The sequence below is a fragment of the Onychomys torridus genome, chromosome 15 (genome assembly GCF_903995425.1).
Source record: "Onychomys torridus chromosome 15, mOncTor1.1, whole genome shotgun sequence".
Taxonomy (NCBI): domain Eukaryota; kingdom Metazoa; phylum Chordata; class Mammalia; order Rodentia; family Cricetidae; genus Onychomys; species Onychomys torridus.
The window spans coordinates 65667637-65682360 of record NC_050457.1 but is presented as its reverse complement, the minus strand read 5'-3'; the positions used below and the strand labels follow the sequence as shown (position 1 = coordinate 65682360).

Genomic DNA, 14724 nt, shown 5'->3' with positions numbered 1-14724 from the left:
AGGGAACAAGGTCTTGGCCCTTACCAGGCCGGCTGCAAGCTATTACCATGCCATTGAACGTGGCTAAAACCATGAAGTGGTGGGTGTTACCTCTTTTCCTATTAACCATGGCTACACGCCTTGACTCTGTGCAGTCTCCATAAACGACAAATTTAGACCACACCCGGCCACGATGAGTTTCCTGCTAAACTACTTGAACAACTCCTAAGTCACAACTTTTTATTTTTCAATTTGCTTTGTAAATTCTCCTCCATATTACCTGACCCGGGGGCTGACAGTCGAAGCTTATTTATACCAGAGAGCAAACTTCTATCTTAAAGAGTCTTGGAAACTCAAAACAGGGGCACCTAGACCAAAAGCAAACCAGAAAAGGCCAGCTATGGCCTAACGTGTTTCCCTGGCTCTTTGCTCTAGTTTGGAAAAGGGGCACTATCATTTGAGTGGAAGATGCACCGATGCCAGCTCTCCCAGGGAATGGCTCCCATGCATACCAGAACCTGAAACCTCAGGCCACAAATACTCCTCTTTGGGTCCCTCAAAATAACCAATGTCACTCCTCACACTGCCAACACTATACTCACAACACCGAATCCCACCCTCCCGTGCGTGTCTCCTCTTGCTTCCAGGGAACATCTCCTGCCACCAGACCTCCTGTTTCCTAGTTATATTCCAACTTAGTGTCCTGATGGTCCCAGCTGCGTTTTTCTAGCTACCTTTGGAACTTCTAGTATTCCCATTTTTACACCCACCTCCACCCCTAAACACCTCCTTAGGTCTCCACCCGTATCTCAGCCAGGGTGTGGTGGTAGCCAATGGCCAGGCATGGTGTGTAGATAGAGCCTCACATCGCCGGTGCTCTGGGATAAGGAGTCCCACCCTTGGACAGCCCATGGGACAGTGAAATCAGTCCATGCTGGTGAGAACACTACTGAACAGGACCTGAACAGTTCTTACCAATGAAAATCTCACCAACCTAATCCCATGGAAATATTATTACAACGGAGAGCTGGGTGTAGTGGAGCATGCCTGTGATCGCAGCACCGAGGAGGTTGAGGCAGGGAGCCTGTAAATTCCAGGACGGCATGGCCAAAATCCTCTCTCAAAACAAACAAAAGCAATGGAAAGCCCTCGAACAAAAATCTGAACACCAGTAAAGGCCCGCTAAGACCTAAGTTACACAGGATACACAACTCTTCCTAGAGGGAGAACTGTCAGCTTCCCTCCAAGGACCCTGCACCACTTCCTGATCTAGACACACAGGCTGTTAAGGTAAATCCTTGTCTCGGAATAAATGACCCCTTTGCACAAATGGTATTTTTCTCCTTGGGACGGATTTCAAAATCACGTTAGGAATGAAGAAGCCACCACATCCAGTGGTAAAGTAGGAACTGTGGTGGTACTGGATTGTGACAACTCTTCAGTGTCACCAGTGTCCTTTGAATTTCATCAGTTCTCACAGCATCACTGAGGAACCTGGTGGTTGTCCTCAGAACAGAATGATCCCAGAGCTTTGGGAGTAGCAAAAACAAATTGCACCAAACCTAGGTTTGCAAGGCTTGGTTGGTCTGAAGCCTGCTCATCTCCCTATCTGGTCACCTGTCCTGACTTCTGGAGACCAGGGCTGTCCACTTTGACAAGAGCATCTGGAGAGAAGAGGCAAGGGGCCACCGCATCTTCATGAGAGCGATATACAAACATCTTGTGGTTGCTTTGCTGGCACCAGATTAATGCTCAGCTGCAATTACCCAGGCTGCTTGTGTGGCATGGGCTGGAGTAAACTGTGCCAGCCAATCTGACAGCTCACCCTACTCTGACTGCAAAGGTGTTTCCTACGGATTTTCTTTCATTTATTTTATTATAGTGTGTGTGTGTGTGTGTGTGTGTGTGTGTGTGTGTGTGTGTGCGCGCGCGCACAAACCACATTGTACATGTGGAAGCCAGAGGACAACTTGCAGGAGCTGGGTCTCTCCTTCCACCATATAGATCTAGGAGAGCAAACTCTGGTTGTCAGACTTGGTGGCAGGCACCTTTTCCTGATGAGCCATCTTGCCACTCCACATGTATTTTTTCCTTTTCCTTTTCTTTTTTTTCTTTTTTTTTTTTCTTTTTGAGACAGGGTTTCTCTGTGTAGCTTTGCGCCTTTCCTGGAACTCACTTGGTAGCCCAGGCTGGCCTCGAACTCACAGAGATCCATCCGCCTCTGCCTCCTGTGTGCTGGGATTACAGGCGTGCGCCACCAATGCCCGGCTTCATTTTTCTTTATTAAGAAATTTTCTACTCACTCTACATACCAACGCTTGTATATTTTCTTAAACCACCTAAGCAATTTGAGGGTAGGAACGCTATCAAATATAATAATGCTTTCTTATCTTATAAGATCACACCAATGAATATTCAAGGCTAATATCTGTAGATGAGAGGAAACACACAATGTATGTCTGTCTGGGTCTGGGTTATCTACCTGAGAATGACTATTTCCAGATCCATCATCCGTTTACCTGAGAATTTAATAATTTTGGTTTCCTTAACAGCTGAATAATACTACATTTTGTAAGGTACCACGCTCTCACTATCCATTCATCAGTCGATGGACATCTAGGCTATTTCTACTTAATGGCTACTGTGATTAGTGGAGCAATGAATATGGATGAGCAGTTGTCTCTGGAGTATATGACCATAGGGATAGAGCTGGATCATGGGGTAGAGCTACGTCTCTCTTTTTGAGGAACCTCCCCATTGATATCCATAGTGGCTGAACCAGTTTGTACCCCCACCAGCAGTAATTGTTCTTCTTTTCCCACATCCATGCCAGCCTCTGTGATCATTTGTTTCACAGATCCTAGCCATTCTGATTGGGATCAGATGAAATCTCAAAGCAGTTTTAATCTCATTTCCTGATAGGCAGGGATGCTGAGTATTTTTTTGAAGTTTACCGGTCATTTGTATTTTGTGTCAAGAACTCTGTGTTCAGTTCCATCCCCTATTTTAAAATTGGGTTATTTGCTTCCTCAATGCTCAGTCTTTTAAGTTATTTGTATGTTCTAGACATTGACCCTCTGTTCAGATGTACAGCTGGTGAAAATACTTTTCCCATACTACAGACTGCCTCATCACTTGAACCATGATGTCCTTTGCTGAATGTAAGCTTTTCCTGAGGTTCCATTTATTAACTATTGGTCTTATTACCTATACTTTCGGGGATCCTTCTCAGAATCTTCAGACATATGTATTGCATTCCAAATGCCCACAAAGTTCAGGAAATAACTAAGGAGTTATATGGGAGATCTCAAGAAGGGCAGATAGAACAGATGGTATAAAGAGTTGAAAGGGATAGAGGTGCAAGAAGGGTTTATTAGAGAGGCAGATAGAAGGGTAGAGTAGAAAATGGAATGGGGGAGGGTTCACTAACATTAAAGACATTTCAAAAAAGTCTACCACTATAGGGGTTTCCTAATACACACACATATGTGGAGTTTAAATGGAGTTATACTAATGGGGTAACAATACTCCTTCTAGACACCACAGGATAATAAATAGAGAGACTAGTGTTAGGAATGGTTACCTCCTTTGCATTTGTGGGTCAGCAAGGTCCCACAGACTCCCAAACATAGACTACTGCCATTGCCTTTGTTATCCTTTTAAGACCCTATCACTTAAGATACCATATACATGAATCATTGAACATGGAGAAATCAAGCTGGTGCTCACCAGGAAACTTTATTGCTACTGGCTAGCCTTCACAGTACTGGAGGGTACTATTCACACTACTGGGGTGGAGAAAACAAATTACCAATCTTATCTAGTTGCGAACCCTATGAGTTGCATCAATGACCAACCTGGCAAGATATGACCAGTGATGGAATAGTGGTATGAATGTCATGGGAGTAACCAACTACTTTTCCATTGGATTTATATCCCACTCCACAGGATAAAACCCATACTTGGTACCATTATCAGGCCAAGAACCTATGTCTAGATAAGTATAGGTACTAGGGGAGAACCTATTACTATTACTCTGTTAAATATACATAGTATATTAAACTGACTCTTAATGACTCACAGTTATACCTGTAGATTAGTGCATCTTTCAACCATAATCAGAAAAGCTTTCTTTTGCAGTAGATGGTGACTAATACAAAGACCCAAAACTGATCAAGGTGCAGAAGATAAGAGGCTATGGAGTGTTCGACTCTAAATGATACATCTATATTACATGCCTTCTCTCAGGGCTCAGGAAGAGGGGACAGAAAGCATGTAAGAGTCTGAGGTGATGGATGACTAGAAGGAAACAATGTTTTCTGGATACAGCAGGGCAATTCCACATACGAACTCAATGTCATTAAAAGACAGTGTGCCCAAGACCTGTGAGAGCTCAGGCCAGACAAAATTCCGGCACGGAGAGGGGAGGTGCTGGCAGTGATAGCTGCCGAGAGTGAGAAAGTCAGTGTCTTTAAGGATGCGCTCCACGGTGGTTTGGCCGCTCTTCAGTGGCATGCCACACACCCAAGAGAACACAAAGGGCACAAACCTCACTTCATGGGTCTAAATACTTTAAAAATAAAGTAAGACACAAAGTTGGGTGAGTAGGGATGGAATGATGTATTTAGGAGGTATGGTGGGAGGGATAAATACAATTAAAATACCTCATTTGAAACTCTGAAAGAACCAAAAAACGTAAAGGACAAAAAAAAAAAATTACGTCGCTGACAATGATTCTAGATCTCTCTAGACGAGAAACGAAATGAACAAAAGAAAGTGTGTCACTAGAGGCTACCAACGTTATTTATTCCTTATTTTGCTGGCAGTCTAATGAATTTTGGTTTCCTGGACTCAGACCAGACCCAAGGCAGAAAATTTAAAGGCAAACTCAAGAAGCTGGTTATTTTAATTGCATTTGGTCGCTGTTATTGAAGAGGTTGGGCAGGCACACTGCATAAATGTCAGTTACCAACTCTCTGGGAAAAGACAATGAAAGCAGATACATGACCTAAAATACATATTTTTTTAAGTTTAAGCTCTATCACGCATCCAAGGGTCTCTAAAGCTCACAGGAATAGTGCCCACACATGGCTCAGGACTGGGCAAAGTCGATTCCTATTGCTTGGTGTGACATTGTGGAGTCTTTTGAACATCACTGTCATGACCAGCCTTATTACCTAGCAGAAGACAGACATGTACAGACTGCCAAAAATGTTGCACTATGTTTTGCAAACTATATTGCAGAAGGTAGAGAAATACACAATATGGACAGATGTTGTTTAATGAGATTAGTTTTCATATTTAAAAAAAAAGAAAAGATTTTGTTCTTAAAAGGACAAGCTTCAATTGTTAAGAAAATTCACTGCTGTGAGTCACTTGTATCCAGGTAACACTGAAGAAAGTAGGCCTTTATTTAATCTCCAGGGTGACTAACAGAGCCAGAGGACTCATGAGAACACCTGATATATATCTTTTTTAAAACATGAAGATATCCCCAGGTCTCTTTGGCATGGTATACTGGGAATTTTACAGGGCTTATTGTCTCCAGCTTGATATGACAGTGAAGGAGTTACATATCCACCCAGGATCTCTTCCCCTCCCGCTATACCATGACCACCTCCATTACCCCCAAACCAAACAAGGAAGAGTAGAAAGAAATGGAAACCAAATTATTTATCATTAATATACAGCTGAGCGTGCCCCATCTCACAAGTATTCCCATATTATAAATGACATTACACGCTGCATCACAAAGAGTACTTTTAAGAACTTGGTCTGCTACTGGAAAGAGGTGTAGATATGATCTGCATGTATGAAGAGGCTTGGAAAGAAGCAAACTGACAAAGTACCATTTCAGCTGTTCAACAAACCACCTTAATAAACAAAGGACCACAGACCAACGATTAGAGACTTTTGCGCCTCTCCAAACAACCTGCTTTCTTGAGTAACCTAAAGAGAAGTACTTAAAGGAAGATGCACTACTGAGGAGAATTGGAAGCACAGGAGAGAAGTCACACAGAGCGCTAAGGAGGTCACACTGTCCTTGACTAAATATGGACTGTAAGGAAAGCATGACCTCATTTTCTATGTAAGAATGACACACTGAAATAGGCTCAGAAGCATGCCAGGCATAGAGCCCAGGGCATCAGACAAAGCACAGTATGCAGTTGTTAACAGTGAAATGTCCATCGAAACTTTACATTGCACAAGAACAAGCAATACGGTAATATACAGCAAAGAGATGTTAAACATGTTCATAAGTCAAATGAAATTATTATGCTGCCATTTAAAGCCACACTTACACACTTGTAGTTCTTTTGTTTGCTTAGTTGGTTGGGCTTTTCTTTTCTTTATATATATATATATATATATATATATATATTTTTTTTTTTTTTTTTTTTTTTTTTTTTGGTGGAGTTGGGGTGGTAGTGTTGAGGATTGAAGCCAGGACCTTTGAGCATTCTATATAAGTAGTCTACCCCTAAGATACATCCCTAGACCCATAAGTACTTTATGATTATTTGGGGAAAATGTTTCTGTGTCCTATGAAACATACACACACACACACACACACACACACACACACACACACACACACACACAAACACTCTCCTCTTTCTTTCAACTAGGTTAAAAAAACTAGTTGGCAAGAGATGTCCAAATCATTAAAATTTTCTCTTCATAATGGTATTAAAAAAATACCTTCCTCCCTAGCCCTGCTTTTCAGTTCTTACCAAACGTTAACAACTAGCATATTTTACATTTTAAGACAGGTACTCATTATGTGGCCTGGGCTTCTTGAGGGCTTGGATTCTAGTCAAGCCCTATAGCACTTGGCCATAAATTACTTTTATAAACAGAAAAATAATTATATTGAAATTTATCCTACCAATATAGAACAGACTGAAGGGGTAAAGTGTCTCTCCTACTACCATTTAGAAACTTAGCTTGGGATTGACACTTTTGTTTTCAACACTTTGATGGTGTGCACACAGGTACAGACAGATACTCTGATCATGACATCAGGAAATCCTCCTAGGAAGTCCCTGAATGGCTCAGTGACCCTGAATGAAGGAAGAGTCCTTTCTAAGTGAGACTTCTGCCCCACACTTATACTTACCACTTTTGTCCCTATACCTCTTGGTCTATGGAAAACTTTGTTTTGCAGAGGAAGGAAGATATATTTTAGAAGGGAAGAACCCTTACTAACTTTTTCCCTGGCCCTTCCAGTCTCCCCTCCTCCATCTATGACACTGATCATTCAAGACACCCCTAACTTAGAAGTTTAACTCTAGGCTTTCTGGATTACGAAGGACCTTCTTAAGAAAGGCTAGGCTGGTATAGTGGGTAGCCATCCCAGCATTGGCCTGGAAGTTCCAACCTCCATTGAGGCTTCGGTAATGGTCACGCCCACAAGGCGGGGCTGAGGGAGGAAGCTAAAGACCCAGGATGGAAAGAAGAGGTCGCTCTTGGTTCTGGGACCCTGAATGCTGGAGGTACACGGAGCAGAGTTCTCCAAAGAACACCGCCGGACTGTGCCATACCTTTGCCAGATTCTACAACCTATCCCTTCATTTGTAAGTTACCCCACAAAATAAACCTCCCTTTTAACTACGTGGAGTGGCCTTAATAATTTCACCAATATCCTGGGACTGAGGACATGGATCAGCAGTACAGAATGCACACTTCCCTTCCAGAGGACGGTTCCTAACATCCATGTCAGGTGACTCACAATGTGAGATGAACACATTGAACTCTACCAAACTCAGTGACTCCTTTAGAGCCATTTGAAATACCTGCTTGGCCTAACAGCACATACCTCTAGTCTCAGACCTTAGAAGGCTGAGGCATGAGAATCAAGAGTTCAAGTCTAACCTGGGCTACATAGCAAACTCCTGTCTTTGGTGGGGGTAGGTATCTACCTACTGTCAGAATGAGGACAATATGGCACTGGGTAGAATAAATTTCATCTTGGGAACAACTGCAACGTTCTTTATTCAAGTTGCCCTTAACATTTTAAGTGCTATTAAGTACCTTTTGAAATTGTTATTTATTCTATATAACTTGATGTACCAGTTGGGTTTTATGTCAATTTGGTACCAGCTACAGTCAACTGAGCCTCAGTTGAGAAATTGCCTCTATAAGATCTAACTGTAGGCAAGACTGTTGGGCATTTTCTTAATTAGTGATTGATGTGGGAGGAGCCAGCCCTGTACTGGTGGTCCCGGGTTCTATAAGAAAGCAGGCTGAGCAAGCCGGGATGAGCAAGACAGTAAGCAGTACTCTTCCATGGCCTCTGCATCAGCTCCTGCCTCCAGGTTCCTGTCCATTTTGAGCTCCTGACCCGACTTCCTTCCATGATAGACTATGATGTGGATGTGAACACCAAATAAACCCTTTCTTCCCCAATTTCCTTTTGGTCATGGTGTTTCATCATGGCAATAGAAACCCTAAGACCTTGGTGAACCTGGCTTCAAGAAAATTAGGGACTCTGTACCTGGCAATCAATAGACATTCAGGTAGCATAAAAAAAGAAATATGCTGGATTCCACAAAGCTATCTTTTGACCTCCACATGTGTGCCATGGTACACATTCATTCATACACATATGTATCTACACACACACACACACACACACATACACTCATATACACATCTACTAATAAAACATAACCTAGCATTTGACTTCTTTCCTTAGCAATGGACATGGTTCTACAGTAAAGGCTGATTTCAACAGCTTTATGATGAGGTATGAGCTGCTTCTATTCTTTCTCCTCCAAAGACTAAGCCAACCTTACTAGAATTAAATATTGTTTCCACTGAATTATCTGAATGATCATCTCTTCTAACACAGATTTCCAGGTTCCAATTTCCCTTTCCTGGGAGAGCACTCTTTCATAATTTTCCTTTATCTATGGAGACTTTCAAGTTCAAACTATGGGAGCTAGCCAGATGGCTCAGCTGGTAAAGGTGCTTACTGCCAGGCAAACTGAGTTCAACCCCTGGGACCCACATGATGGAGGAGAGAACCTAACCTTCCACAAGTCACTCTCTGACTTCCACAGGGGAGTTTGTGAAGTGCTCTCTCTCTCTCTCTCTCTCTCTCTCCCTCCCTCCCTCCCTCCCTCCCTCCTTTATCCCCCCCCCGTGTGTGTGTGTGTGTGTGTGTGTGTGTGTGTGTGTGTACATATGCATTCTCACTAAAATCAATAAATCAATGAATAAATAAATAAAAATTTAAAGGTTCAAAATATGGCAGCTAAGGTTAAATTTAGGCCTAGGATGAGATCTGGATAGCTAGAACTTACTTCTAAACTTCCAAGAAACCTGGGAAATAAATTATCACTGTGCAGCCTGGAGTGAAGGAGGGTAACCATGGGAACCAGCAAGGGCCAAGGTGAGGGGTAGACCTGAAGTTCAGGTCTACTATCTGTGTATTTCTTGGGCATGAGATTGACCATGCCTAGGCCTCCCATTCATCCCTCAAATAGAACATGCATAAACATAACATGATATTTTAATATTAATTATCAATGTATAATGAATATTAATTATCAATGTACTTGATATTCAGTGAATGGAAGTGATGGATGCTTTAGATGATCAAGCATCAACAACACGGCTAAAAGGACAATTCTCTATCTATAATTATCAAAAGTCGTTCCTGTGAAAATAGATACTTTAATATATATGTAAATTTTAATATATGAATGTACATGCCATTTTGTTCTACATAACTTTCTTGTTCAGTAGAGAAGTCAACCCACCCCAACTTCTCAAGACTGTCAAATGTTTTTAATATGATGATAGATTGGTTTGTGGGTTTTGTTTATTTGTTGTTATGAGACAGAGTCACACTGTGTGTGTATCCCTGGCTGACCTGGAACCCTTGGCGTAGCCCAGGTTGGCCTTGAACTCAGTGATCCACCTGCCTCTGCCTCCCTTGTGCTAGGATTAAAGGCCGGAGCCTCCAGGCCCAGCTAGTAACACCTTTGTAATTGTTAGACGACTCCACTGTATTACCTCACCAACAAGCCATAAAATGACGACAGAGAAATCCACACTGTTCCTGCAGAGAATCAGGAAGCTAGGAACAGATTTACAGGTCTCCTGCTGGACACCCTACAACACATATGCTCCGAGATCCTCATGTGATTCCTCTATGTGATCAGTGATGTACAGTATCCAAACTTTTCAGTGGAACCTAAATTTCCACTCTGAAAGTTCTTCCACAGTCTCTGAGGAAATCACTAACTGACGTTCATAATTATAAACAAAACCTACCCAAGAAACATTTGAAGTGCTTTCCCTAGTCTTTTGTTCTCGGCAAGTCAGAGACTTAAAAGCTGATCAGATGCTTTGATAACCGCTCATTTCTTACTTCAAGGCATGTGAGGCTGATACTTCGTTTCCTTGTGCTTCTGTACCGCCTCTTCACCTTCGCATATGAACCATCATTCCCCATGGAGAGGTGGACTACACCTGCCTACCCAGTGACTGTGGAGAACTCCTCACTCGCGCCTCCATCCCCAAACACAGGATCCCCATAATGAACAAAAGAGCATTTATCCCACCGCTTTGAAGCATGGTGGAGGAGAGAAAAGAGCCCATTTGCAAAAGTAGGTCTATCTTATAGTTTTGAAAAAGATGCAGCTCCGGTCCCCAAATCCTCTCCCAGGCTTTAGGATGTAACTGCATCCGCCTGGAAGCCCTGCAAAAAAAACCCAGTTCCTACAGGCAAAGTGTGGGGTACCCGTGCCTCACAGCCGCTGGAGAGCTTGCCGCACCAGATTGGCAATGACGCCACATGGAGCTGATATGAAAAGAAACAAGGACGAGAAGACAGCACCAGATATGTGCTCCTGTTCTTTACTGGTCCAAGAGGGTGGAAGAAAAAGAAAGAAAGGAAACAGAAATCCTAAAGTAGAGATAGTCAGTGGTCCGCTAAGCAAGGCACCTTCAGGATAGCCCAAAACCTTATTCTAGGCTACAAGCGAGGATGTAAAAATTGCAAGTACGTGGGAAATCAACTTGGAGACATGGTAAGGCAAATTCTCCCACCATCACTATCACCACCAACCGAGTGCAAGTAAAAAAAAAAAAAAAAAAACCAGCACTCAATGCTACTAAAAACTACATGGAGTTCGGGCCCGAGGTTTACATAATCACAAATTACATAATACTCATCCCCAGCACGAAAGCCCCTTCTATAGGTGACGTTCCCCATCATCCCGTCGCTTGCCATTTTCCAGAGAAACCTGGAAAAGTCTCCAGTTATCTGCGGAGGGAGAGAACCGGGTGCTGCAAAAGTCACCCTCGGCAAGCTGCAAAGCCATGTCAAACGTTCCAGGGTAAAGGGGGTTCGGAGCAGGTGACTCCCCTCCTCCATCATCCCCCCCTCTGCGCCCCGCTCCGGCCGCCGGGCGTTCAAGGCCGAGGCCGGGCGAGCGGGACGCACCGGGCGCGGCCGGGCTTACCTGCTCCCCGAAGTCGATGGCTATGTTGGTGATGCCGAGGGGCACCAAGAACCGGATCAGGGGCCAGTAGTGCGTGAGCGCCGGGAATTTCACCATAGTCCCCGCCGTGGGCTGACCCCACACTCATCTGCCGCCGCGAGGGCACTGTGCTGGGGAGGCGCGCGGAGCGCGGCGCGGGGACGGAGGCCGCGGCCGGCGGGGCCTGGGGCGGCGGCTGCTGGCGGCGACGGCGCCCTCTCCAAGCGCGGCTGCTCTAGCAGGAGAGCCGCAAGCTCAAGTCCATCCCCGCTGCCCTCCCACACAACAAAGATCTGCCGGGGAGAAAGAGAGGAGGGACAGGGACGACCGCGGCGGCGGCGGCGGCAGCAGAAGCTTCTGCTGACAGCGGCTCCATTATAAGCGCTCTGGGCCCGGAAATAAATAAATAACCGCGCGCACGAGGCGCCTCCGCCGCCCGCCGCCGCCGCCGCCGCCGCCGCCGCCGCGCGGAGGAAATCAGGGGCGGGCGGAGGCGCGACACCGCTTGGCGCTCCGGGAGGGGGCCGGCCCGGCGCCGCCTCCCCGCCCCGCTGCGTGCGGCCCGGCCACCGGGGGCGCTGCGCTCGCACAAGCCGCCTGTGTCCCTGGCCGCGTCGGACCCCGGCGCTACCCTCAGCCCGGCGCACGGAGCTTGGAGGCGAGCAGGGACTCCAGGCTGCACCCTCTGGGTGACCCGGCACTGACGGCCCCACGCTGAACCTGGAGGGCCCGGGAAGGCAGAGTTGGGAACAGGGCGCAGAGCTCCGGGGATAACCGGGAAGGCCCTGGCGGCTCAAGACTGGCAGGGAGGCGTTTTAGATGGGGATGCTGCTGCCTCAGAAGGACAGAAGGGAGGTTTTCCACAATGAGTTTCTCCCTAGGGGTTTCCAGGGACGACGGAGATCTGTGGCCCCTGGGGAAAATACACCGGGTGGCAGGGACTGACTGGCTGCCCAGTAGGCTCCCGAGCTAGGGTTCTGGGATGCTCTATACTGGCCACCAGTTTTTGCTAGCAATGTGCAACTATTAATTCATGTAAAGCCAACTGGTAAATCTGCCTTTAAATTAGAAAGAAAAAGAAAGAAAAAAAAGAGAGAGAGAGAGAAGAAAATCTGTTCGGCCGTGTTATAATATGCCCCTAGTGATTCCCTGATAAATTAGTTGCTGTGCTGAGACTCTTACCTAAAACTGAACAGCTTGACAAAGCCAGCATCACCCGGCATCCCAGCACAGTGTATGAAAAAAAGGGTCCAAGGCAGTGAAGGAAAAAGGATTCACAGCAGGGCGGGGCTGGCCTTGTAGCCAAGTGACACAAAATGATCAGCTCACAGCAAGGCCTGTGCTTGCTTTGGCACGAAGCTCTTGCCTTCTTTAAATTTTTTCATTAATATATATGTTTTAATCTTACTATTTTATGTGTATGGATGTTTTTGCCTGCATGTGTATCTGTGCACCATATGCATGTCACGCGCCCACAGAGGCCAGAAGAGGGCGTTGGCTCTCCTGAATTACAGAAGTTTGTGAGCCACAGTGTGGGTGGTAATAATGGAACTGGGGTCTTCTGGAAGAGCAGCCAGTGCTCTTAACTGCTGAGCCATCTCTTTCTTCAGACCCTGGTCTTGCCCTCTTGATATTATTCATTTCTGAACAAGGGGTCTTGGGGTTTCATTTTGTAGCAGTTAAACTAGGCAGTCTGTTCTACTTGCATCTTCATGTGCATCTTTTAAAATAAGCATAGTGAATTAAAGTGATGTATTATTTAAAATAGTGAGCTATTTTGTGCTTAGGAATGAACCCATTCCCTTATCTCTGTAAGGCTTGTGTTAATACTGCATTGAAGCTGAGGCAGAGGCAGGAGGATTGCTATAAGAACCAGGCCGATCTGGGCTGCATAATGAGTTGCAAGCCTGCTAGGACTATAGAGGGAGACCTTGACTCAGAAAACCAATTAAATCGACAAATAGGTAAATACATAATAGAGAGCTCGAGACATTAACTTTCTGATGCAGATATTTCCAACTCTATTGAAAGTATTGAATGTTTCCATATTTGATGCCTTATGTCCCCTTTAGTTCTACACTCTGAATGAGGCCCGCAAAAAGTAGAAAACCGATTTACCTGAAGCTCCATGTAACCCCAAATTACATCATGTGTAATTTAAACAAAACTTTGGTAATTGTTCATTGCGTTTGATATGCCAAACAGCTACCTTTAAAGGAGATTTTCCAGCAAAACAGGAAGATCTTGTGTACAGGACTCTGCTCAGGAGCAATTCCTGAAAGGCATGTTTCTGTGTAGTCAGCTATTAAGTTAACTATACAAGAAAGGAACGGGTTATTTAAAGAAATCCACTGAGAAAGGCTTCTGTTCTAAAGCAAATATGGCCTGGTGGTTTACCCATTCTGTTAGTCTAGCTTTTGAAAAGCTCATTTCAATTAAAGTGGTCTAATTGTGTTGACCTCTGTCTGGGGTGTGAATTGATGAGGTCCTGGATCAATGTTCTTGAAGGCCAGTTTGCCCTCACTGGTCCCTGGACCAGGGCTGCCACATCTCAGCTGCAGTAGCAAATGCACACTCATGGTCTGAAGCAGGCAGTGAGAAAAATCAGTTAAAGGCCATTGTCCTTGAGTATTCTTAACTGTATTTTTAATGAGTGAGTTAGTGTCATCTTTGATTAAGGCAAAGAACACTTCTTTAGACTTTAGGTGAATATGAAAAGGGAATGGAGGATTTAATCTGTTTTTTTGTTTTGTTTTGTTTTTGTTTTTTTGTTTTGTTTTGTTTTGTTTTTTTTTACACTGAAGAATCACAATCAGGGCTTGAGATATGGCTCAGCAGTTAAGAATGTTTACTCTCTGGAAGAGGACTCTGGTCTGGTGGCTTGCCACTGCCTGCAACTTTGGCTCCCTGGGTTCCAGCGCCCTCTTCTGGCCTCTTCCGGTACCTACACTCATGTGCATCCTCCCCCATAATTAAAAAGATAAATATTTTAGAAACTAGAATCATCATCAGATACTAGATTTAAAAGGAAGCCTTGCCCCTCCCCTCTTGTAAACATAGTTGTCACGTCAACAATAGCTCCAAAATACAAGTGATGGTGCCCACCAGGCTTTTGCTTTTGAGCTACCAACCAGCTCCTAAATCATGCCACAGAGATGTACTGGTTTTGAGCACTCAGCCTAGCTTAGGCTCTTTTCTAGCTCTTTTAACTTAAATTAAGCTGTTTCTCTTTGTCTACTTTTTGCTTCAC

General features: G+C 44.6%; 1 protein-coding gene across 1 annotated transcript in view; it reads right to left on the bottom strand.

Annotated features, from left to right (window-relative positions):
* The window catches only part of Ankh (ANKH inorganic pyrophosphate transport regulator), a 139886-nt gene extending 127949 nt beyond the window's left edge, over nt 1-11937 (bottom strand). The window contains exon 1 of the mRNA XM_036207403.1: nt 11457-11937. Within this exon, the coding sequence (XP_036063296.1) occupies nt 11457-11552 (96 nt within the window). The 5' untranslated portion in view covers nt 11553-11937. The remainder of the gene's footprint in view (nt 1-11456) is intronic.
* Nucleotides 11938-14724: the final 2787 nt, after the last annotated feature.